Source organism: Heptranchias perlo, chromosome 38 (genome assembly GCF_035084215.1).
Source record: "Heptranchias perlo isolate sHepPer1 chromosome 38, sHepPer1.hap1, whole genome shotgun sequence".
Taxonomy (NCBI): Eukaryota; Metazoa; Chordata; class Chondrichthyes; order Hexanchiformes; family Hexanchidae; genus Heptranchias; species Heptranchias perlo.
The window spans coordinates 10,385,032-10,412,554 of NC_090362.1; the positions used below are offsets into that span (position 1 = coordinate 10,385,032).

Consider the following 27,523-nt stretch of genomic DNA (forward strand, 5'->3'; position numbering starts at 1 on the left):
AGATAACTGAACCTCTTCCTGCGCTGTTTGGCAGTTCTTGAGACGGTGGGAGTTGCATTGACTGCTTCTGTGACCTCCTTCCATGTAGCTTGAACCACCCCCTTACAGGACTTCCTGCATAAAGTGCCCAACACTTTCAAAGGTTGCAACAGTGAATCTGGAAGCCTACCTGCTGCTGATATCCCTCCCACCCCCCATCTCACCAAAGCTACTACTCTTTCAGCCAGTCTAGCAGTGGTGCTTCCTGCTGCTGAAAAAGTGGCATCTCCCTTTAATTTGCTGAGCCAGCACTATATCTCAATCCCTCCCTGTGACGGTAACCCAAACAGGAATAGTATTATCGGTGTTAATCTGCTCTGCATAGCTAATAAGGACCTGGGAAGGAAAAAGCAACAGGTTAGCGGTGGAGTCACATGGGTGGGTGGAGGTTCTACCTTGCAAATGGGAAAATAATTCAGCCTGATGGGTCACAATGTCGACCAAAAAAAGGAACTTGGTGTGAATATGTCAGACTGTACCACTGCCATGGAGCTGGTGATTATATCAGTGCGTACATAGGAACATAGAAACAGGAGTGGTCCATTTAGCCCCTCGAGCCTGTTCCATCATTCAATAAGATCATGGCTGATCTGTGACCTAACTCCATATACCCGCCTTAACCAAAGGTATTAAGGGATATGGGGCTAACAAAAATCTATCAATCTCAGATTTAAAATTAACAATCGATCTAGCATCAACTGCCATTTGCGGAAAAGAGTTCCAAACTTCTACCACCCCTTTGCGTGTAGAAAGTTTCCTAACTTCACTCCCTAAAGTCCTGGCTTTAATTTTTAGGCTATGTCCCCTCGTCCTAGACTCCCCAACCAGCGGAAATAGTTTCTTAGTTTCTCTCTATCCACCCTATCAGTTCCCCTTAATATCTTGAAAACTTCGATCAAATCACCTCTTAATCTTCCAAATTACAGGGAATACAACCCTAGTTTGTGTAATCTCACCTCATAATTTAACCCTTGGAGTCCACATATCATTCTAGTAAATCTACGCTGCACTCCCTCAAAGGTTAATATGTCCTTCCTAAGGTGCAGTGCCCCGATCTGAACACAGTACTCCAGGTGTGGTCTAACCAGGGCTTTGTATAGCTGCAGCATAACTTCTACCTTCTTATATTCTAGTCCTCTAGATATAAAGGCCAGCATTCCATTAGCCTTTTTGATTATTTTCTGTATCTGTCCATGACATTTTAATGGCCTACGTACATGGACCCCAGGTCTCTTTGGACCTCCACTGTTTTGAGCTATTCACCATTTAGAAAGTACTCTGATCTATCCTTTTTAGGTCCAAAGTGGATGGCCTCACACTTGCCTACATTGAAATCCATTTGCCATGGTTTTGCCCATTCACTTAATCTATTAATATCTCTCTGTAATTTTATGCTTCCATCTACACTGCTTACAATGCTGCCTATCTTTGTGTCATCAGAAAACTTGGATATGTGGCTCCCTATCCAGTCATCTAATTCGTTAATAAATATAGTGAATAGTTGAGGCCTCAACACAGATCCCTGTGGGACACCATTAGTCACATCCTGCCAATTTGAGTACCTGCCCATTACCTCTACTCTTCGTCTCCTGCTGCTCAGCCAATTTCCTAACCAGGTCAATAATTTGCCCTCAATTCCATGAGCTTCAACGTTAGCTAATAGTCTCTTATGAGGGACTTTATTGAATGCTTTCTGGAAGTCCATATAAACAACATCCATAGATATTTCCCTGTCCACTACTTTAGTCACCTCTTCAAAAAAATTCAATCAGGTTCATCAGGCATGACCTACTCTTTACAAATCTATGCTGGTTCTCTCTGATCAGCTGAAAATTTTCAAGGGGCGCAATTTTCAAAGTAAAGAACAGGTGGGTTGGGGGGGGGGGGGCATTGAAAATTGCCACCATTTCAGACCCACTCCCAACCCGTCCATTTCTGGTTTTCACCGGGGCGGAACGAGGGGCAGGTGACCAACCCACTCCCAGGAAGCGGGTTGGGCCTTAAAACCTTTCAAGGAGGTGTCAGGCCTCCATTTTTCTCCAATTCCTGATTTCAACCCTGGAGGGCCGGGATTCCCGGGCCTTCTGTTTTACGCCCCGTCCGACTGAGACCAGCCAGTCAATCGGATGGGAAACCAACAAGAAAAAAATAGGACACCCTTACGTCAAAATCGTAAGGACATCCAGGAAACCAGTACTATGGGTTTCCCGACCTTAATTTGACCCCCCCTCCCCCCGCCCCGTCCCCTTCCTGGCTCCATTTTAAAATTGAACCCAAGGTGTTCGGTCTCTCTATCCTTAAATATAGACTCAAATAATTTCCCGACAACAGACGTTAGGCTAAATGATCTATAATTCCCTGGTTTCCCTCTCTCACCTTTCTTAAATAGCGGAGTGACGTGCAATTTTCCAATCTAAAGGAACAGGTCCTGAATCGAGAGAACTTTGGAAGATTATAATTAGGGCTTCTGCAATGTTCTCACCTACTTCCTTTAAAACCCTGGGATGGAATCCATCTGGTCCTGGCGATTTGTCACTCTTTAGTGCCATTATTTTCTTCATTACTGTTAATTTGCTTACATTAAATTATGGTGAGTCCCCTTCCCTGATTCAAAATTAGTTTCCTTGGGGTGTCCGGCATGCTATCCTCTTCCTCAACTGTAAATACTGAAGCAAAATAATTATTTAATGCCATTTCCTTATTTTCATTTACAATATCACCATTATCAGTTTTTAAGGGGCCCAACATTACTCTTGACCACCCTCTTTTTCCTAATATAATCGTAAAAATATTTTGTGTTGATTTTTATATCCCTTGCAAGTTTCTTTGCATTCTCCATTTTTGTAGCTCTTACTATCCGTTTTGTCACCCTTTGCTGTTCTTTGTATCTCTCCCAATCGCCAGGATTTGTGCTATTTTTGCAATTTTGTATGCTTTTTCTTTTAGTTTTATGTTTCCCTTACCTCTTTTGTCGTCCATGGCTGCTTTTTTGGCAAGTAGATCTCTTGCCCTTTAGGGGTATAAGCTGGTTCTGTATCACGTTAAATTCTTTTTTGAACAACTCCCACTGATCTTCTGTCGTTTTACCCATTAACAGATTCGTCCAGTGTACTGTGGACGGTCTCTGCCTTACTTAAATTTAGAATCTTAGTAGCTGATACGTGTTTCTCCCTTTCAAACACAACGTTGAACTCGATCATATTATGATCGCTATTAGATAAATGTTCACGCACCGTAGGCTGTTAACTAAATTGGGCTCATTACTCATTATTAAAATCTAATATGGGCTGCCCCCTTGTTGGTTCTAGGACATATTTTTGCAGAAAGCAGTCCTGAACACACTCAAGAAATTCACTACCTTTGACATGAGCTCGTCTGCTTATCCTAATCAATATGAAAGTTGAAATCCCCCATTAAAAACACTCTGCCTTTGCTACATGCTTATCTAATCTCTGCATTTATACATTCTGCCACTTGACAGCTGCTACTACAGTCTTAAATCCTTTTCTATTTCTTAATTTTACCAATAAAGTCTCCTATTTACCTCTTGTTCTATCTTCTCTTATCATGGAAGTAATTTCATCCTTAATCACTAAAGCTACTCCTATCCTTCTACCAGTTTTCCTATCCTTCCTGTAGACGTTATAACCTGGTATATTCAGTTCCCAGTCCTGACCATCTTGTAGCCATGTCTCAGTAATGGCTACCACATCATACCTTTTAAGTTGAATTTGTGCCTGCAAGTCATTCAATTTGTTCCTTATACTCTGTGCGTTTGTATAAAGAACACTTATGTGGGCCACACAATCTAACCAGTCCTTCTGTTCTAATGTTCTTCTCACACGTTTCTTATTTCTTTCTCCTTTACATCTTTTAGTTTTCCCTGTATCACTGATACGGAGCTGGTGATTATATCAGTGTATAACCCGTATTACTGATACGGAACTGGTGATTATATCAGTGTGTAACCTGTATCACTGACATGGAGGTGGTACGATTTTTGTGACTGATTGTGAAACCTCACTGTGATGCTGATACCTTCCGCTGGCATGGATGGTTGAGATACGATCACCGTTTTCTTTACGCCCCACCTTAAGGAAGGTCCATGGCAGAAATTTCATTTTGTTTTATTGTTTGTAGTAGAACCATCTGCATGTTCCTCGGCCACATTATGTCTATCGGTATTGTAACTATTTCTAGTTAATTGTTTCGACAATTCCACATTATAGGATGGAGATATCAAAATTTCAAGCCAACACTATCGGCCTACCCATGGTGACAGTCTGTGAAGTACCCTGTTACAGTCTTCTTGCATCCCCAGTTTCACTATTCTTTCTCTATTTATCTCCATTTCTTTCTGCTTTCATTCTGTAACTTTCTCTTTCCCTTCCTCTACTTCTCCAGTTTTCACTATGTCCCTCCCACCTCAACTCCTTTCTATCTCTTTCCCCCATATTACAACAGATCCTCCCTCTCGTGCTCCCTTTCACAAACTGAGATCCCCTTAATCTCTTTAGTTGCTTTCTCTTCCCCAAGCAGCACTGAACCACTTATCCAGCTGGTGCACGACATACTTTAAATTACTGTTGTTTTTATTTGGCAGAGTTTCAGTTATGACAGGACCAGCCAATATAGTCAGTCAAATCAAAACAGACATTACAAGGCTCCCAAATCATACCAAGTGCTTAAGAACTGGGCCTGGGATCACAAGGCAAGGATTTAATATACATGGAGGTAATTATTCATACTGTGGCACTGTGCCATGCTAAAATGCATCACACAGAGGAAAAAATGCATGTCCAACATTTCTCCTTTTTCCTGTAGTATATGGCATTGTAACAATATCAAACAATAGCATGTATCTATATAGTCACATTAAAGTGGTTTAACTGAGATTAGACAACTTAGTTACATCAATTCTCTGATGAAATATCACAATAGACGAGCTCAAGCAATGGTCTCTGCATAAACAAACTTGAAATGTGAGCAATGTGAGGAATACTCTCCAGTTGCCTAGATGGGAGCAGCTGCAACAACACTCGAGAAGCTCAACACTATCCAGGACAAAGCAGTCGCTTGATCGGCACCTCATCCATGGCTGCAGTATGTACTATCTACAGGATGCACTGCAATAACTCACCAAGGCTCCTTCAGCAGCACCTCCCAAACCCACAACCTCCACCACCTAGAAGGACAAGGACAGCAGGCGCACAGGAACACCATCACCTCCAAGTCACACACCATCCCGACATTGACATATATCGCTGTTCCTTTATTGTTGCTGGGTTAAAATCCTGAAGCTTCCTACCTAACACCACTGTGGGAGCAGTGTTTATGGGCATATGCAGGTATAGTTCTTAGTTTGCTCACTATCTAAAAGGATGGAGAGTAACGAGCATGGTGAAAACAGCGATCTATTGTTAAAGAGGCAGATTCCATACCTTTGCCCAAGACTAATGGAGCTAGACTTGGGGGAATAGAGAAAAAAGAAAATCCCATTTTGATTATCAAACACATCCTTACAAACCTGAATGTGGGATCCCTAATATTGAAGCTAATTATACACAAGCAAACTGGTAAACTTATCAGCGTTTTTAAAAAAGTTTCTATTCACAACTTTCCAAAGTAATGGAGGTCTAGTTTTCATGCTCATATTTTTTACATTAATAAGAATAAAGGATTAAGAATTACAATGACTAGACTGCACATTATCATAGCACTATGTGACAGCTATATCAGTCCTAGATATTAAAGTGCCACAACTGAGCCAATTATCCACTGAGTCAAGTATCTACTTGGCTCAGTGGTAGAACACTTGCCTGTCAGAAGGACATCAGTTCAAGCCCCAATCTATGACTTGTGTACTTGTGTACATATTCTAGGCTGACACTTCAGTGCAGTACTGGGGGTTGCTGCACTGTCTTTTGGATGAGATATTAAACTGAGGTAATGTCTGTCTATTAGGTGGGTGTAAAAGATCCCATACCATATTTGGAGAAGGGCAGGAGAGTTCTCCCGGTGTCCTGTTCAAAATATATCTCTCAACCAACATCACCAAAACAAATTAACTGCTCATGTTTGTAGCAGCTTACTTTCCATAAATTGGCTGCCCCACTTTTCTACATTGCAACAGTGGCTACATTTTGAAAATAATTTATTGGCTGTGAAATGCTTTGGGAAGACATGAAAGGCACTCTATTAAATAAAAAGGTTCTTTCTTTCTTTAAACATTTGCAGAACAGATGATCCAAAACCCGTACTACACATGGACGGTGTATAGCAAGTGGTGGAGGAAGAAATACACAATTTGTAACATTAATCACAAGTGCTAGTTCTGTGTTGTAACACCACTTGTGCCAGTGAAAGGCCTGCTCATTACGCTGGCAGTTATACTTACCAATGCAGTGGTGCTCCAGTTTCTTCTTAAGCTAGGAGCACTTCTTCACACATGGAGGCATGCACCATAATATTGAATGCACATGAATATGCACACGCACTGGCACTCCAAATTTTGGAGGAACTGAACATACTTCATTGCACTGTACACACATAAATTTCCTCATTGGTGTGAGTTTAACAGCCAATTGGTGGATGGGGGTAGGTTGGACTCCCATCAGTAAATAAATAGGGATGGTTCCACTGCGAGCCACGATGTGCATTAGTTTGTGCGGCGCTGGGCCGGCTCCAGCATAAGGCTACCTAATGCACTGGAGGTGGAGCAGCCAAATCTGATTGCCAACTCGTTATCCTGTACTAAAAATTTGACATCAAATTCAGCTCATACACCTAGTCTGAGTAGAGTATTTTGCCATATACCACTGATCCCTATCCAGTGCCCTCTATTTCTATCAATGCCGCAGCTGTGTTTCAATTTCCTTTTCAATCAGCTTTCTGTTCCCCAATCCAACTAGTAAATCCCAAAGTCCCAAAATGATAGCCATAAAGAGGTTAACGGATGGGTCAGAGAAACAGAATATTCAATTGCTAAAGCACTGCAGCTGAGCGCAATTAGATTGATGAACACTGGCACAAAGCCCAATTGCCGCAGTCAGGGTAAGTGACTCACTGTGATTTTCTTCATATCCAGCTGTCGGAGCTGCAGCATGTGTCGGAGAATCGTATGCTTGTACCATGACTCCTGAGCTATGGGATTGCCATCCAGGGTGACCTCTGAGAGCGATACAGAGTCTGCCAGACAAACAATGTCATCAAACCTGCATTTAAAAAAAAAACTCAAATAGGGAGACTGTATTTCTGGAGAGGCATTAATTAAACCAACGTCAGGAAAATGAATTTATACGAAATGAGTAACGCATTAACACTTATAATTGTCTCTGACGGTCAGAAACAAATACTATCAGGAACTCAGACTATTAAAAAAAAGCAGTAAAATGAAGTAACGGAGAGGATTGATGAGGGTCGTGGGGTTGATGTTGTGTATGTGGACTTTCAAAAGGTATTTGATAAAGTACCACATAATAGACTTGTTAGCAAAATTAAAGCTCATGGGATTAAAGGGACAGTGGCAGCGTGGATACAAAATTGGCTAGGGGACAGAAAGCAGAGATCAGTGGTAAACGGTTGTTTTTCAGACATGAGTGAAGTATATGGTGGTGTTCCCCAGAGGTCAGTATTAGGACCTCTGCTCTTTTTGATATATATTGATGACCTGGACTTAGGTATAGAGGGTAGAATTTCAAAGTTTGCAAATGACACGAAACTCGAAAATGTAGTAAACAATGTGGAGGATAGTAACAGAATTCAGGAGGACATAGACAGACTGGTGAAATGGACAGACACAGGGCAGATGAAATTTAACGCAGAGAAGTGTGAAGTGATGCATTTTGGTAGGAAGAATGACGAGAGGCAATATAAACTAAATGGTACAATTTTCAAGGAACACCTATGGGTGCACATACACAAACCTTTGAAGGTGGCAGGACAAGTTGAGAAGGCTCTTAAAAAGCATATGGGATCCTTGGCTTTATTAATAGAGGTATAGAGTACAAAAGCAAGGAAGTTATGCTAAACCATTATAAAACACTAGTTAGGCCTCAGCTTCAGTATTGTATTCAATTCTGGGCACCACACTTCAGGAAAGATGTCAAGGCCTTAAACAGGATGCAGAAGAGATTTACTAGAATGGTGCCAGGGATGAGGGACTTGAGTTATGTGAAGGGACTGGAGAAGCTGGGGTTGTTCTCCTTAGAACAGGGATGGCTAACGGGAGATTTGACAGAGGTGTTGAAAATCATGAACGGTTTTGACAGAGTAAATAAGGAGAAACTGTTTAAGGTGTTCCGCAAAAGAGACAGAGGTGACATGAGAAAACATTTTCTTATGCAGTGAGAATTGGACTCACTTTGGAGCATCCGCGATGCTGAGAAAGTCGTGGATAGCACGTTCAGTGAGTTGGTCACACCGCAGATAAAAATTACTGAGGGAGATAGTGAATGGGTGACCAACAGACAGAGGAAGAGTAGGAAGGCAGCGCAGGGGTCCCCTGCGGTCATCTCCCTCCAAAACAGGTATACCGTTTTGGATACTGTTGGGGGAGATGGCTCACCAGGGGAAGGTGGCAGTGGCCAGGTTCATGGCACCGTGGCTGGCTCTGCTGCACAGGAGGGCAGGAAAAAGAGTGGCAGAGCTATAGTGATAGGGGACTCGACTGTAAGGGGAATAGACAGGCGTTTCTGCGGACGCAACCGAGACTCCAGGATGGTATGTTGCCTCCCTGGTGCAAGGGTCAAGGATGTCTCGGAGCGGCTGCAGGACATTCTGGAGGGGGAGGGTGAACAGCCAGTTGTCGTGGTGCATATAGGCACCAACGATATAGGTAAAAAACAGGATGAGGTCCTACAAGCTGAATTTAGGGAGTTAGGAGTTAAACTAAAGAGTAGGACCTCAAAGGTAGTAATCTCAGGATTGCTACCAGTGCCACGGGTTAGTCAGAGTAGGAATGACAGGATAGCTAAGATGAATACGTGGCTTGAGAGATGGTGCAAGAGGGAGGGATTCAAATTCCTGGGCCATTGGAACCGGTTCTGGGGGAGGTGGGACCAGTACAAATTGGACGGTCTGCATCTGGGCAGGACTGGAACCAATGTCCTAGGGGGAGTGTTTGCCAGTGCTGTTGGGGAGGGTTTAAACTAATGTGGCAGGGGGATGGGAACCGATGCAGGAAGTCAGTGGGAAATAAAGTGGTGACAGAAACAAAAGGCAGTAAGGGAGAGTGTACAGAACATGACCGGACAGATGGTCTGAGAAAGCAGGGCAAAGACCAAGGGATTAAACTGCATTTATTTCAATGCAAGAAGTCTGATGGGCAAGGCAGATGAACTCAGGGCATGGATGGGTACATGGGACTGGGATGTTATAGCTATTACTGAAACATGGCTAAGGGAGGGGCAGGACTGGCAGCTCAATGTTCCAGGGTACAGATGCTATAGGAAAGATAGAGCAGGAGGTAAGAGAGGAGGGGGAGTTGCGTTCTTGATTAGGGAGAACATCACGGCAGTAGTGAGAGGGGATATATCCGAGGGTTCGCCCACTGAGTCTATATGGGTAGAACTGAAAAATAAGAAGGGAGAGATCACTTTGATAGGATTGTACTACAGACCCCCAAATAGTCAACGGGAAATTGAGGAGCAAATATGTAAGGAGATTACAGACAGCTGCAAGAAAAATAGGGTGGTAATAGTCGGGGACTTTAACTTTCCCAACATTGACTGGGACAGCCATAGCATTAGGGGCTTGGATGGGGAGAAATTTGTTGAGTGTATTCAGGAGGAATTTCTCATTCAGTATGTGGATGGCCCGACTAGAGAGGGGGCAAAACTTGACCTCCTCTTGGGAAATAAGGAAGGGCAGGTGACAGAAGTGTTAGTGAGGGATCACTTTGGGACCAGTGATCATAATTCCATTAGTTTTAAGATAGCTATGGAGAAGGATAGGTCTGGCTCAAAAGTTAAAATTCTAAATTGGGGAAAGGCCAATTTTGATGGTATTAGACAGGAACTTTCAGAAGTTGATTGGGAGAGTCTGTTGGCAGGCAAAGGGACGTCTGGTAAGTGGGAGGCTTTCAAAAGTGTGTTAACCAGGGTTCAGAGTAAGCACATTCCTTATAAAGTGAAGGGCAAGGCTGGTAGAAGTAGGGAACCTTGGATGACTCGGGAGATTGAGGCACTAGTCAAAAAGAAGAAGGAGGCATATGACATGCATAGGCAGCTGGGATCAAGTGGATCCCTTGAAGAGTATAGAGATTGCCGGAGTAGAGTTAAGAGAGAAATCAGGAGGGCAAAAAGGGGATATGAGATTGCTTTGGCAGATCAGGCAAAGGTGAATCCAAAGAGCTTCTACAAATACATAAAGGGCAAAAGGGTAACTAGGGAGAGAGTAGGGCCTCTTAAGGATCAACAAGGTCATCTATGTGTGGAACCACAAGAGATGGGTGAGATCCTGAATGAATATTTCACATCGGTATTTACGGTTGAGAAAGGCATGGATGTTAGGGAACTTGGGGAAATAAATAGTGATGTCTTGAGGCGTGTACATATTACAGAGAGGGAGGTGCTGGAAGTCTTAACGCGCATCAAGGTAGATAAATCTCCGGGACCTGATGAAATGTATCCCAGGACGTTATGGGAGGTTAGGGAGGAAATTGCGGGTCCCCTAGCAGAGATATTTGAATCATCCACCGCTACAGGTGAGGTGCCTGAAGATTGGAGGGTAGCAAATGTTGTGCCTTTGTTTAAGAAGGGCGGCAGGGAAAAGCCTGGGAATTACAGACCGGTGAGCCTGACATCTGTAGTGGGTAAGTTGTAAGAGGGTATTCTGAGGGACAGGATCTACAGGCATTTGGAGAGGCAGGGACTAATTAGGAACAGTCAGCATGGTTTTGTGAGAGGAAAATCATGTCTCACGAATTTGATTGAGTTTTTTGAAGGGGTAACCAAGAAGATAGATGAGGGCTGTGCAGTCGACGTGGTCTACATGGACTTCAGCAAAGCATTTGACAAGGTACCGCTTGGTAGGTTGTTACATAAGGTTAAATCTCATGGGATCCAAGGTGAGGTAGCCAATTGGATACAAAATTGGCTTGACGACAGAAGACAGAGGGTGGTTGTCGAGGGTTGTTTTTCAAACTGGATGCCTGTGTCCAGCGGTGTGCCTCAGGGATCGGTGCTGGGTCCGCTGTTATTTGTTATTTATATTAATGATTTGGATGAGAATTTAGGAGGCATGGTTAGTAAGTTTGCAGATGACACCAAGATTGGTGGCATTGTGGACAGTGAAGAAGGTTATCTAGGATTGCAACGGGATCTTGATAAATTGGGCCAGTGGGCCGATGAATGGCAGATGGAGTTTAATTTAGATAAATGTGAGGTGATGCATTTTGGTAGATCGAATCGGGCCAGGACCTACTCCGTTAATGGTAGGGCGTTGGGGAGAGTTATAGAACAAAGAGATCTGGGAGTACAGATTCATAGCTCCTTGAAAGTGGAGTCACAGGTAGATAGGGTGGTGAAGAAGGCATTCGGCATGCTTGGTTTCATTGGTCAGAACATTGAATGCAGGAGTTGGGATGTCTTGTTGAAGTTGTACAGGGCATTGGTGAGGCCACACTTGGAGTACTGTGTACAGTTCTGGTCACCCTATTATAGAAAGGATATTATTAAACTAGAAAGAGTGCAGAAAAGATTTACTAGGATGCTACCGGGACTTGATGGTTTGACTTACAGGGAGAGGTTAGACAGACTGGGACTTTTTTCCCTGGAGAGTAGGAGGTTAAGGGGTGATCTTATAGAAGTCTATAAAATAATGAGGGGCATAGATAAGGTAGATAGTCAAAATCTTTTCCCAAAGGTAGGGGAGTCTATAACGAGGGGGCATAGATTTAAGGTGAGAGGGGAGAGATACAAAAGGGTCCAGAGGGGCAATTTTTTCACTCAAAGGGTGGTGAGTGTCTGGAAAGAGCTGCCAGAGGCAGTAGTAGAGGCGGGTACAATTTTGTCTTTTAAAAAGCATTTGGACAGTTACATGGGTAAGATGGGTATAGAGGGATATGGGCCAAGTGCAGGCAATTGGGACTAGCTTAGTGGTATAAACTGGGCGACATGGACATGTTGGGCCGAAGGGCCTGTTTCCATGTTGTAACTTCTATGATTCTATGATTCTATAATTGGATCAATACTTGAGGGGAAAAAATTTACAGGGCTATGGGGAAAAAGCGGGGGAAATGGGACTAATGGGATAGCTCTTTCAAAGGGCAGGCATAGGCACAATGGGCCAAATGGCCTCCTCTTGCGCTGTACCTACTATGATATGAATCTCTCCACCATTGGTAAATACCTGCAGACAACTGGCAGCCATCCCAGTTTTTTTAGTGTAATTCCTCAATTCCTTTTGCTACATTGTGTTAATTCCACAGGACCATTGGTCCATTGTGGCAGTTTACATGGCGTGATAACATAAGAGTTTAATCTCATTTCTCCACTTTTCACAACCAATAGTCTGATTTCCAAACTTTTACCTGGGAAACAGCTGCCAGTATGAGTCAGTCTCCTGCAGAGGAAACAAGCACCAATCCAGCACCTTGTTGAAGGACAGATCTGTCCCTCACTCAAAGAAACTGTGGTATAGTTACATTCCACTACATTTCTGGAAAAAAATGGATTCAATGACATGTCTGTACTTGTAAGAGCAGTAGCAGTTCTTGGTCAGCAAAAAATTTTATATGAAATATAAATATTTCAAAATTTAAAATAATCCACAGCTCGTGCTAAAGATATAGGTTTAGGAAACGTGCAGAGAACAACAGATATGTAAAAATTCATTCTTGGGATGTGGGAGTTGCTGGCAAGGCCGGCATTTAATGCTCATCCCTAGTTTCCCTTGAGAAGTTGTGCTGCCTCTTGAACCTCTGCAGTCCATGCAGAGAGTTCCAAGATTTTGACCCAGCAACAATGAAAGATCACTATACACGTCTAAGTCAGGATGATGCGTAATTTGGGGAATTGGGAGGTGGTGATGGTGTTCCCGTGCACGTGCTACCCTTGTCTTTATAGGCGGTAGAGGTCACGGGTTTGGGAGGTGCTGCCGAAGAAGCCTTGGAGAGTTGCTGCAGTGCATCCTGTAGATAGTACAAACAGCAGCCATGGTGCAACGGTGGCGGAGGGAGTGGATGTTTAACCCAGTGGATGGGCTGCTTTGTTCTGGATAGTGTCGAGCTTCTTCAGTGTTGTTGGAGCTGCACCCATTCAGGCAAGTGGAGAGTATTCCATCACACTCCTGACTTGTACCTTATGGATGGTAGAGAGGCTTTGGGAAGTCATAAGGTGAGACACTCGGCACAGAATATCTAGTCTCTGACCTGCTCTAGTAGCCACAGTGATCTAATCGCAGTGTTTAAAATGATTAAGGGATTCGATAGAGTAGATAGAGAGAAACTATTTCTTCTGATGGAGAAGTCCAGAACAAGAGGGCATAATCTTAAAATTGGAGCTAGGCCATTTATGTGAAAGCACTTTTTCACATAAAGGGTAGTGAAAATCTGGAACTTTTTCCTCCAAAATGCAGTGGATGCTGGGTCAATAGAAATTTTCAAGACTGAGACCAATAGGTATCAAGGGATATGGAACAAAGGCAGGTAAATGGAGTTGAGGTACAGATTACCCATAAGCTAATTGAACGGCGGAACAGAGGCGGAGGAGGCGGCCCTGGAGATCAGCTGCAACCTCGATTGCCTGTCCATCGGGGATGCCGAGACTGGCACCCTCAAACATCTGGTGACACAACTTTAACATTCATCACACACAACATGAATTAATGTTAAGAATGATTGGCATGTTGAACACCTCATTATGCTCAGCGTAACATTACACATCTGTGATGATGCTTAATATTGCCTTCTGTTCTCTTACAGGCCCTTCAACAACTGCAGTGACGGGAGAGGCCAATTCTTCAGAGGAGCTCCCAGCCTATGAGGCCGCACCATCACATCTTAGTGAGCCATCCACCAGCGCAGGTACTCACACCTTGGTGGGTCCTCGTAGTCAGTTAGTTGGGTTGGCACCTGGTGAGTTACCACACACAAGTGAGCACAAGCAGACACTGGTGGCAAGGGCAGCTGTGGAGAGTTCGCGTCAGTGGGCGCACTCCTCTCCAGGTTCTGCAGGCTCAGCTCAGCTGGATGCAGATGCTGAATCCCGGGGTGGCATCCTTTAAAAGGAGAATGATCGAGGGGTAACAGCACATTTGCGAGGTACTGGAACAGGTGCCACGCACACTCTCCACAATAGCGCAGAGGATGGAGGAGTCTAACTCCTGCACGAGTGGAATGGTGGCACAGGTACATGCAGGAATATCTGAGATAGTGTCGCAAGTAAGTGTGGGAATGTCTGCAATGGAGAGAAGGCTGGCCTCCATTGCGCTTCAAGCACGGCTCACAAAAGAGTCCATTCAGGCCCTGACAATGGCCATTCGGACACACAGTGAACAACATTCTGCCGCCTTAAACAGGCGGACAGAAACTTTACTACAAGGCTTCCAAATCATCACAAATGTCCTCCAAACTGTTCTCCAGCAGGGTGGTAGGAGTGATGTGGGCCTGGCCCAGGAGAGGGATTATGGCAAAAGGGGACATAGAAGTGGGGACACCACTCAAAGCACTCCCGCGTCTCACCTGTTGCCCCACTCTCAACCAGTACCCGCAATGCCGTCTCCTCTCCAGATGCCCGAGTCTGCCCCTGCACAGACTGTCTCCAAAACCCAGAAGGCGTAGGCTGAAAGCACCGAGACAATCAGGGCATGAACATGAGCAACCTGCCACTACCTCTGTTGCTGCCACAGGGGATGCACCATGTAGAAGTAGTAGGAAGAGAAAGGCTAAGGTTTTGTGATCACGAAGGATATGCACAAAGGTGTTTGACAGACTGTCATGTTTTTCATTTATATTTGGTTTTCGTTAAATTCACATTCAATGTTATCATTCTCACCACTACTGCCACGTCTTGCCCATTCTTGACTGCCTTTTGTGATAGCGCCCTTTCATGTGCTTCATCATGAACGGCGAGACTTGATGGCGCCCAGTGGGTGCGTTCACAGTGGGTGTATGTATAGTTGTTGGACTGTTTTGTGCAGTGGGGGGGGGGGGGGGGGGGGTGTTGGCGCTGCTATTTCCAGGTGGTCTGCTGACTGGGCTACCCTCACGTTCCCAATGTCCTTATGCGACTCGTTCCGATATTAGTGGCTCCCTGGTCGCACAGGCAGCCAGGTGAGCCACCGTCGTCGTCCTCGTCCCTCCCTCGTCCGTTCCTCCTCCTCCTCCTCCTCCTCCTCCTCCTGTTCCTCCTCCTCCTCCTCCTGTTCCTCCTCCTCCTCCTGTTCCTCCTCCTCCTCCTGTTCCTCCTCCTCCTGTTCCTCCTGTTCCTCCTCCTCCTCCTGTTCCTCCTCCTCCTCCACCACCTCCTCCTCCACCACCTCCTCCTCCACCACCTCCTCCTCCACCACCTCCTCCTCCACCACCTCCTCCTCCACCACCTCCTCCTCCACCACCTCCTCCTCCACCACCTCCTCCTCCACCACCTCCTCCTCCACCACCTCCTCCTCCACCACCTCCTCCTCCACCACCTCCTCCTCCACCACCTCCTCCTCCACCACCTCCTCCTCCACCACCTCCTCCTCCACCACCTCCTCCTCCACCACCTCCTCCTCCGTTGATGGCAGATGTGGATGCTGGTTGAGAGCATGAGGCCTCATCAACCGGTGACCCTCTCTGTTGCGCCACGTTGTGCAGGACACAACATACGACTATAATTCAACCCACTCTTGCTGGTGCATATTGAAGCGCTCCCCCAAATCGATCAAGGCATCTTCAGCAGTCCTATCGCATGTTCAATGACAGACCTGGTGGCAATGTGATTGTGGTTGTATCCTCGCTGATGGGGTTCCTCAGAGGTATCATGAGCTACATGTGCAGGGGATATCCCTGGTCTCCAAGGAGCCAGCCCTGAAGGCTGTTTGGTACGTGGAAGAGGGGCAGGATGTTGGATTCTCTCAGAATGAATGAATCATGGCAGCTGCCACAGAATCTGGCACATACGTGAAATCTTTTCCTGTGGTCGCAAACGAGCTGCACGTTGATGGAGTGATATCCCTTTCTATTGATGAATAGTCCTGGTTTGTGTGGAGGTACTCGGATTGCTATACGCATGCCACTGATTGCACCCTGTACCCATGGGAAGCCAGCCACAATGTGGAAACCCGCTGCCCTCTCTGTCTGGCTGAGGTCATCCATAGGGAAGTTGACATAGTGGGACGCCCATTGGTGACCTGTCTTATGCACTCGTGGGCAGGCGACTGAGAAACCCCGGCGATGTCCCCGGTGGCGCCCTGGAATGATCCGAAGGCGAAGAAGTTGAGGACAGTGATCACTTAAAGTGACCAGCAATGCGATGCCACCAGGGCCCAGCCGGGAGCAGCTCAGCACGAAGGAGGCTGCAGATGTCTGCGACCACCTGGCGGCTCACTCTCAGCCTCTGTAGGCACTGTTCCTCAGAGAGGTCCAGGAAGCTCAGCCTTGGTCTGTAGACTCTTTCACGAGGGTAGTGCCTCCTGCGACGTCAGTCCCTCTGTTGTCCCCCTCTCTGCTCTTGTGCAGGTGCCTGTGGCGCACCTCTGTGTGGTGGAGCTGCAAGTGGCGGAATTGCATGTCGTGCCTTGCGAGGATGGTGATGTTCCTCCTCCTCAGATGTACTGGTGAATGCAGCCATTGCGCCCCCCATCCTGATGTCGTCAGTTTGAGGGGGTCCAAAAAGTAGGTAAATATGTGTAACCAGAACAATTCTGAGTGTAAACCAAGAATTTCTAGTCTAAACACAAAGATCTCCCAGCCGAAAGTTTGATTAAGAGAAATGAGTGCCCTGCTGCAATAACTCACCTTTTATCCCTAACGGGGATTTAAATGTCCAAATGGCTGCTGGCTGCAACCCACTGAGTTTCAAATGCTGTGTTTTAAGTACTTTAATTGTTGGTTTAAATATCGTCCCACCGGTTTTAATTACCATCGGGACTTCCGGATACGGGAACGGCGTGCGCACCCAGACGACTGTGGGTCATGTGCATTTTTCGGCGGGTTGGAGCCGGGATTTCTTCCCTCTCCAGAAAATCTCGATTTTGTTTGCCCCCCGCCCCCCACCCCACCTCCAATACACACGCACTTTGCTTTTAAAATCGCGCCCATAGTAACTACAGCAGCCCCAATCAGAAAGCCAGATATCCAGGAAAGTTATAAAAAGTGTTTACATTACAGGTAATTACATACACTGGCTGATCGAACTAATGAGAGCTTCACACTGAGATACAGCTAACTGAAGAGACACAGGCAGTGTGGGCAGGTGAACCACACGTGGGGCACTAAACACGGGGAAATCTGCAAAGTATATTCAAAGTAGGTTAGCGGGGTCAAACCAAAAGCCCTCGATTTAGTCAAAACACAGCTCAATGATGTGGGGTGGAAGGGGGACATTATATTTTTGTCCTGTGTAGATGAGCTAAGATGGGCGAATGGCATCCATCGTCTGTATTTATCTTCTAGCTTTGTGAACCATAAGTTACTAATAACTCTTCAGTGTGAAGGCCAACTGTGAAGAAAGAGACATCACAAAACTTGTCACAAAGAACTGGAGACGGTAAGAGTCATGTAAAATAGAAAACAAAAATCAATTTCATACTAATTTCACAATCCTGGAAACATAGAAAAGAACTTGCATTTATATAGTGCCTTTCACGATCTCAGAACATCCCAAAGTGCTTTACAGCCAATGAAGTACTTTTGAAGTGTAGTCACTGATGTAACATAGGAAATATGGCAGCCAATTTGCAAATGGCAAGATTCCACAAATGGCAACGTGATAAGGACCAGATAATCTGTTTTTAGTGATGCTCGTCGAGGGATAAATATCGACCAGGAAAACTGGAGGGAACTCCCCTGCTCTTCTTTGAATAGTGCCGTGGGATCTTTTATGCCCACCCTAGGAACAGATGGGGCCTCAGTTTAACGTCTCATCCGAAAGACGGCACCTTCGACAGTGCAGCACTCCCTCAGTACTACATTGGAGTGTCAGCCTAAAATTTGTGCTCTGTAGCGGGACTTGAACCAACAACCTTCTGACTCAGAGGCAAGAGTGCTACCACTGAGCCACGGCTGGCTTCATATGGTCAGTTTAAATGGTTCTGAAATCTGAACAATCCTTATACATGACAAAAAAGATCTTTCCAATAAGATATTTTCATTTTTGGATTTAATACTATTATAACAGAGACTAAACATTGCCCATGTATGTAAGAAGACTCCCACATACACAATGTGATATCATATATCATATTACAACAACCCTAATTAATGTTCGAGAAGGAGTCTTTTATCATGAGCTTGGTTTGAAACAGAGGTGAAGGAATTTATTTCAATTTATTTGAACAATCACTTGGGGCAGCAATTCAATACGCGAATAGTTTAAATTTAAAGAAACATAAATAAAGGAATTAGCCATGATGATTCTTGCCACCCACCATGGTCCACTCACAGCAACACACATGTAAGTAAAGGAAATGAGGATCAGATAGCGGACACTCCACCAGAAATATTCTGACAAACCCAGGCACTGATAAAAATGCTTCTCACTTAGCAAAAATAAAGCTATCTGAATGACACACTTTGAGAACAGGACGATATAAAGACAAGCCTAACTTCCTTTTGATTTCAGATTGTTCTGCTTCCCCAGCCCCTTCCTACAACTTGAAAAGATCAATATAACAGGGTCTTCAAATTCTTCCATACAAAATTTCAAACAGTCATGTATATAGAACAGAGTGTATTTAATGATAATGAGCAACAGTGAACCAAGTCTGCAACTACAACACACTTTGCCTTTCACCTCTCCCTTCCCGCTCTTCTTCCATACAACCTTCTACGTTTTCCCTTATATATCCAACTTTCCCCTACTCTTCTCAGCCAAATTGTTTCTGCATCATGGACTTGAAAATTTTACTATGTTGGTATCAAAAGTAATGTCAAACTGTAATACATTTCCCACATGTTTAATCATGATCTTCTAGGTTTGGAGCAGTTTATTTAATTAACCCATTGGTCACTTTAGTGGTGTTCATTCCGTCAGTAATTGAATTGTTGCCAGCTAACTCGGCACAGACTGGGCAGTGGTTGGAATGCTACAGTTGTCGCCAGCACCCCTGAATTAGGGAAAGACGTTTCTGCTCCTGACTACTGTGACCCCCGCTGGAAAGTGTATATGTGTGAATATTGGGTGAATACATGGTTGGGCTCAGCTGTGACTGAACAGTCTGCTTCACAGATGAAGGATGGTCATTTGGGTAAGGCAGTGGAGAGTGATCACTGCCTGTTGAACAGTGCCCGAGGAAGGAAGTAAGTGCCTTGGAAACAACAAAATAAAACTATTGCCACCAGCTAGTTTTCTCCTGTGTATTTTCAATTAAGTAAACTAGCATGCCAGTCAGTTAGTGAGGTTCTTTCCTTCTGACTGTATATTTCTGTATATATCTCTGTTCCGTGTATCTGTGCACTTTCTTCTTGTACAAACACAAATCATAGGTGTCATGGTCGCACTCTCGCCTCTGAAGCAGAAGAAAAATGGCCTAAGCTGCAGGGGTAGGATGTCTCTCTCTCATCCAACTAAATGATGTACCATTTGTGTTGAACTTGTGGCTCTATATTCAAACTTTGTATTTTCTACACAGCTTTCCATGCCACCTTTATACACAGGGCAAGAGCCTCCTCTGTGTAAACAGGCCAAAGCTCTTGCTGTTGGAATCAGTGAAACCTTTAACAGGTTCCCAGAATGAAGAAGCGGAGTTTCTTGTGAATGAGTGAAAAAGAAAACAGCACTCTCCTCCACAGTCACATACTTGTTAAAAACTTACTTTATTCTCTGAGTACCTTCTCGATTCTCTTATTAATTCATACTGACAGTTTTTAAAGCAATTTACTTCACTTCCAGGGAAGTCTTATAGGGAACATCAAGGGACTCCATACAGCTGGTACCACACTCCGGTAGCACTGAATAACTGACTCATGGAGAAAATGTAACTGCAGTACTCCCAACAAAACTGATCTATAATGAACAGGCATATTAAAGCTCCACAGGGATTACGGGAGTTGCTCAGAGATAGATGGTTAAGACTACTGCCATTTTATTTATAAATTGCATGTTGTAATACTGTGTCCTCTGTAAACAGACAAGTCATAGGAGAACAGCTTGGAGACATCGTCAGCACCTTCTTTCATTTGACTGGCTTGGTGTACATTTCATTTTCTCCATTTAAAACAAACTAGCCTGTATGCAGCCTCTTTCTATAATATACAGAGAACAATTGAATGAGGTCCTGGCTTCATTTTTTTATTGATTAAAAACTACGGTCAGCCAAAGGTGAGGAGGGCTTTTATGGGATGGAAACAGCTTTTATTACGCTGCACTTACACTAAAGTCATGCTGTTTAATTTACCTGTCACCGTGGAGAGGGAGAGGAGGTAAAGTAATGCTGGATGCAGCAAAAATAGGATAGAAATATTGTATGTGGGTAATTTCGTTTTTGACAGTATGCCCTCCTCTTATGTTATCTCTTGTACTGGTAGAAAACTATGGTGATGATATTATCCCTATCCACCCAACTGAAACCGGGAGGGTGGGCAGTTAAAATCGCCCAGGTTACTTACCCACTGGAAAGCTGCCAGGATCCCAATAGTCTGAATGTGAACCTACTCTCCTGAGCAGGCGGCAAGGACACCTGCCCAAAGCCAGCAGGGTCCTTCCTTACATATGCATGTTGGGTGCTGATGATGTCACCGGGACCCAACTGGTGACGTGAGCTGGGTAGCTGCTGTGGCTTTCTCACCAGGTGAAGACAGTGGGACGAGGAGTCGGGGCCAGAAAAGCGGACCAAACAGGTAAGCTTTTTTTTCTACTTTCCTTGTGGAGCTAGAAACAGCAGGAGTGCTCCTCCGGGTCCCACTAGGAAAGCTTCAGCCTCCCCCTCCCCTTTCCGAAGGAGAGACCCTGCAAGGAGGCCCTAGAAGCCGATCCTGCCACCTACCTTGTGTTGGCAGGTGTCATTTGAGCCGCGTGATTTTCTGCCACTTCCCGCCCATTCTGGGCAGGAAATCGGTTGGCAGGATTTAAATGAGGCCCAGGAGATAAAATAGCCTGGGCCTCATTTCTGGAGCGGCAGGTGAGTTTCCATCGCACCTTGCTACGCAGCCACCCAGAGTTAAAATCGGGGCCTATGTCTGATTTTAATTCAGTGACATAACAGCAAGAATGTAGGCAGGAACAACTGGAATAATAACAAATTTCTCACATCATTGAACCTATTCGTTACTGGGATCACAAAAGGCTTGTAGAAGTTGTACTGAGATTCCTAGGGCAACTGACCGATTTCCTCATAGCCCAGTGTATGCTGGAGTGACCCTGGCTCAAGTAATGATCAACTCTATCTTTAAACATAGGTAAACAATGATCACTGACAACATTTGAGAGCAGGTTGCTCAGGCAGAGGACTTTTCAAATTGATACAGAATGTTGAGGTGCAGCTGCCGCATTTCTCATGTCCCTGGAATAAACAAGGTTTGACTTGGGCACAAGTGCCTGTTCTGGTGTTGCTACACTCAATTTGGTAGATGAGACATGGCCCAGCCACATTTCTCCGATGTTATAGAGAGTGATTTTTGACATGGAGTATGCCAGACTCATAAGGGTCTGCATGGACTGTACTGAGTTCAACAAGAGATTGGATATCTCAGGTGTACAATACTCCATCACTGATCCCTGGGTGATGCAGGCTTTGTACAACACTAAAGTTGCCAGCTGCAAAAGGCAGGATTATTTCTTGTCCCAACTGAGATTCCTATTCTTTTAAGAGAATTTAAAGTCATCGTAGTTAATTGTTTGGTCAAATATAGACCTGGTGTGATTAACAAGCCAAGTAACTGAACGTTTGCAGTTCTTTATAGAATGGAGCTGTGTGGGCAACACAATAACACATCTTGCTCATCGGCTGTCAAAACTCATCATCTTGGCACTGAAGATAACATATCATTTGACCAATTCTATCATGGCAGTAGGATACAGCACAGAAGGAGGTCATTCGGCCCATCGTGCCTGTGCCGGCTCTTTGAAAGAGCAATCCAATTAGTATCACTCCCCTGCTCGTTCCCCATAGCCCTGTAAATTTTTTCCCTTCAAGTATTTATCCAATTCCCTTTTAAAGTTATTACTAAATCAGCTTCCACCACCCTTTATGGCAGTGCATTCCAGATCATAACAACTCGCTGCGTAAAAAAATGTTTCCTCATGTCACCTCTGGTTCTTTTGCCAATCATCTTAAATCTGTGTCCTCTGGTTACTGACCCTTCTGCCACTGGAAACAGTTTCTCCTTATTTACTCCATCAAAACCCTTCATGATTTGAACACTTGTGTCAAATGTCCCCTTAACCTTCTCTGCTCAAAAGGAGAACTACCCCAGCTTCTCCAGTCTCTTCACATAATTGAAGTCCCTCATCCCTGACATCATTCTAGCAAATCCCTTCTGCACCCTCTCTAAGGCCTTGACATTCTTCCTAAAGTGTGTTGCCCAGAATCAAACACAATGCTCCAGTTGAGGCCTAACCAGTGTTTCATAAAAGTTTAGCATAACATCCATATGCCCTTTTTTTAAAAAAAAAACAGCCTCCTCAACTTGTCCTGCCAACTTCAAAGATTTGTGTACATAGACCCCCCCCCACCCATCCCCGCCGAGGTCTCTATTCCTGCACCCCATTTAAAATTGTGCCATTTAGTTTATATTGCCTCTCCTCATTCTTCCCATCAAAATGTATCACTTCACATTTCTCTGCGTTAAATTTCATCTGTCTTGTGTCTGCCCATTTCACCAGTCTGTCAATGTCCTCCTGAAGTCTGTTTACATTGTTTACTACATTTCTGAGTTTCATGTCATCTGCAAACTTTGAAATTATACCCTGTATACCCAAGTCCAGGTCATTAATATATATCAAAAAGAACAGTGGTCCTAATACCGACCTGATCACTGTCATTAGTCACTGAGACATTATCTTGTTTCAGATGGAGGTTAGCTCTGCACAGAACTGTGATCAGCAAAGAGAACTATGTTAGTATTCATTACATTTATCAGATCAAGACAATAAACAGAGTGGAGCCATCCACACTGAAGGATCCCTTTAATACGTTTCAATAAGATGACAAATCATGAAAGACTATTTTTCTAATATCTTGTCCAAGTGGTCATTATGCTTGAGGTTTGACAATGAGTGCTGACTGCCTATTCAATCTTGGGACCATCGCAGCCAAGCCCAATCCTGACCTCATATATCAATGACTTAGATGAAGGAACTGAGTGAAATGTATCCAAGTTTGCTGATGATACAAAGCTAGGTGAGAAAGTAAGCTGTGAGGAGGACGCAAAGGATCTGCAAAGGGATATAGACAGGTTAAGTGAGTGGGCGAGAAGGTGACAGATGGAGTATAATGTGGGGAAAAGTGAAATTATCCACTTTGGTAGGAAGAAGAGATAAGCAGAATATTTTTTTAAAAGGTGAGAGACCAAGAAATGTTGGTGTTCAGAGGGATTTAGATGTCCTTGTACACGAAATCACAGAAAATGAACATGTAGGTACAGCAAGCAATTAGCAAGGCAAATGGTACGTTAGCCTTTATTGCAAGGAGGTTGGAGTATGAGTAAGGAGGTCTTGCTGCAATTATATAGGGCTCTGGTGAGACCGCACCTGGAGTACTGTGTGCAGTTTTGGTCTCCTTACCGAAGGAAGGATATACTTGACAGAGTGGGTGCATCGAAGGTTCATTAGATTGATTCCTGGGATGAGAGGGTTGTCCTATGAGGAAAGACTGAGTGGAATGGGCCTATATTCTCTGGAGTTTAGAATGAGAGGTGATCTCATTGAAACGTATAAAATTCCTAGAGGGCTTGCCAGGGTAGATGCTGAGAGGCTGTTTCCCCTGGCTGGAGAGTCTAGAACTAGGGATCATAGTCTCAAGATAAAGAGGCTGGCCATTTAGGATCAAGATAAGGAAAAATGTCTTCACTCAGAGGGTTGTGAATCTTTGGAATTCTCTACCCCAGAGAGTTGTGGATGCTCAGTCATTGAGTATATTCAAGATTGAAATCGATAGATTTTTGAACTAAGGGAATCAAGGGATATAGGGATATGGTGGAAAGTGGAGTTGAAGTAAAGATCAGCCATGATCTTATTGAATAACAGAGCAGGCTCGAGGGGCCGTATGGCCTACTCCTATTTCCTATGTTCTTATGTTTATCCAATGTCTGCCCATGCTGTTCCAGCAGGGGTCATTAAATAATGATCAGGAGCAGGAACCTGTCATTTTCCCCACCAACTCCCCAGGGAGCTAGGCTAATTGTAGCACTGTCCCAGCAAACGCAACACTGAATGGGAACTGAACCTGGGATAGAAATAAACTCACTGGGCCACTGGGGGAGCTTCACTCCCAAAGTTTTAAAAAATGCTGTGAAATACAGCCCCTTCAGTTGACAAAATAAAAAATTATCCAATATTAAAAATAAACACCACTTGTAGAGCAGTGGTACGTAGCTGCTTGCTTTGGTTAATTTTTTCATTTCATTAAACTTTAGGTTTTCATTAAGAAAATGTGTATAAAAATTCAAGAATTAAAAAAATGTCAAGTTTTGTTAAGTGATTCCCAATGCAATAAATAGCAGAGTCGCCCGTGAAGGAAGAAGTCTCATTGACATCACTGCAATCACTGTTACAAGTGAAGAAGCTGTCCCTATTGCAGAATGATAAGCGGTCGATATAGACTACTAGCCATTGTAGACACTTGGCAGAGGTTTCATTGTGGCCATAAAAGATATTAACAAAAAAATGACGATGCGAAAGTCTGTGTGAAAAGTGGACACTGCTGATTGACTGAAGTATATTCCTGAGTCATGAAGATCCTGAAGGTACAATAGGATTTCAACACTCTATGTTGTAAAACGACTTGGTGTTGATTAAGTCAACGATCCAGATCAGTTAACTGTTGCTCTGCTCTTCTGACTGCAGTTACCACTCAAATCGCAATTGTGTCATTTTCTCAATCCTCCTTGACTCCCCTCTCTTGCTTCTTGCCTTCTCAAGATCATTTCCTACTTTACAACAGTGACTGCACCTCAAAAGTACTTCATTGGCTGTAAAATGCTTTGGGACGTTCTGATGTCATTAAAGGTACTATATAAATCAAATTCTTCTTTCTTTCATCAAGAACTGCCATCATAACATCAGCCACCTCAGTTTCTCCATTCTCCACATCCACTCTAATCTATCCCCCTCTCAACTTGTAGCTCTCTATTCTCAATTCCAACCCCAACATCATTGACAAAGCTGCTGACAAAGGGGATGCTGATGTCATATGTGGAAGGATCTCTACTTGGCTGACACTGAACAATAACTATAAGGCTAGTCCTGCTGGATCACAATCCTACTACTGAACACCAACCCCTCATTTCCTGGACTGTTCTAATCCTATCTCAGAGCCTATTTCCACCTCATCCTAAGATACACAGGCTGATGGTGCAGGTACTGCTGTTAGATCATGAGTTCCAGGATTTTGACCCAGCAACAATGAAGGAACGGCGATATATGTCCAAGTCAGGGTGGTGCATGACTTGGAGGCAATGGTGTTCCCATGTATCTGCTGCCCTTGTCCTAGGTGGTGGAGGTCGGGGAATTGGGAGGTGCTACCGAAGAAGCCTTGGAGAGTTGCTGTAGTGCATCCTGTAGATAGTACACACTGCAAAATACATTGCACCGGTGGTGCAGGGAGTGGATGTTTAACCCAGTGGATGGGCTGCAGATCAAGCAGACTGCTTTGTCCTGGATAGTGTCAAGCTTCTTGAGTGTTGTTGGAGCTGCATCCATCCAGGCAAGTGAGTATTCCACCACACTCCTGACTTGAGCCTTGTAGGTGATAGATAAGCTTTGGGGCATCAAGAGGTGAGCCACTTGCCGCAGAATACCCAGCCTCTGACCTGCTCTAGTAGCCATGGCATTTATGTGACTGGTCAAGTTTAGTTTCTACTCAACTTCAGTCTGCTCTTATCCCACCAAATCTACTTCATCACATTTTGACTCTTTCCTTTCACTGCCTTGTCCAGTCTCTACCCACCTACATCAGTGATTTCTCTGATGTCTTCCTTTGCTTTGATAATTTCAGATTCACCATCCGCCAACTTCTGCTTTTCACTCTGAAGGTATGGTCACTCTACACCTCCAATCTTCCCCAGTATTGTCACTGAGCCTTCTGCTTCTTCCTTGAACGCAGTCCAACAAATCCCTGTCTACCACCACCCTCTTCCACCCAGCTAAACATGTTCTCATCTTGAATACCTCCTTTAACTGCAGTGTCTTCCTCCAAATAAAAGGTGTCACGATTGTCCCAACTACACATGTCTTTTTGAAGAATATGTGGTACACTCTTATCCCAATTCCAGTCAGGGCTCCTCCTTGACCACATCCTCCATTACATTTATGATGTGTTGGCGCAGCTCCCTGCTTGCGCTCTGGTATTGAATATTTCATTAATTATGCTTCCAATTTCTACCTTTACGTGCTCCATCTTTGAATCTTCCCTTTCCTTTCCTTCTTGGACCTTGCTCTCCATCTCTGATGAAGGGCTTTCCACCGTCATCTAGTACAAGCCTACTGCCCCTCACATCTATCTGGGTTACGCTTCTTCCCATCCTGTCTCCTATAAAGATTCCATTTCTTTCTGCAAGTTTCTCTGTCTATGTCATATTTATTCTAATGAATCTACTTTCTACACCAGAGCTGCTTAAATGGCTTCCTTTTTCCTTTACTGGAGGGATATGGAGATAGGATGGGAAAGTGGAGTTGAGGTAGTAGATCAACCATGATTTTATTGAATGGTGAAGCAGGCCCAAGGGGCTGTATGGCCTACTCCTGCTCCTATTTCTAACGTTCCTACGTTTCCCCTCCACAATGGTCAACATTACCCTTAATCGTATTCGCCCAAATTCCCAGCCTTTGCTCCCACCCTCTACTTCTCCTCTCGAAACTGGGTTCCCCTTAACATCATCTTCTATCCCACCAGCCTCTGCTTCACCAGATCATTATCTGCCACTTGTGGCACATACAACATGATCCTACCATCAAGCATATCTTCCACTACAGTCTCCTCTTTGCTTTCTGGAGGGGACATTTTGTCCAGGATACCCTCATCCCCCATCCCCCATCCCCCCACTTCCAGCTGCCCTTCTCCTAGCACCTTCTTGTACAACCTCAGCACATGCAACACCCATCCACTTATTTCCTCTTAAACTCTCTCCTATCACTACCTTTCTTTATCCATTAGATCAATACTACTAAAGTCAGTACACTTCCTC

General features: G+C 44.4%; 1 protein-coding gene across 3 annotated transcripts in view; it reads right to left on the reverse strand.

The window, feature by feature from the left end:
- The window catches only part of LOC137304728 (leucine-rich repeat-containing protein 49-like), a 238,100-nt gene that overhangs the window by 136,122 nt on the left and 74,455 nt on the right, over positions 1–27,523 (reverse strand). For all 3 annotated transcript variants that reach the window (XR_010958635.1, XR_010958634.1, XM_067973404.1), the window contains exon 10: positions 7,106–7,253. Coding sequence is in view for 1 of the 3 variants with exons in the window: in XM_067973404.1 (XP_067829505.1) it covers positions 7,106–7,253 (148 nt within the window). In the remaining 2 variants the exon portion in view is untranslated. The remainder of the gene's footprint in view (positions 1–7,105; positions 7,254–27,523) is intronic.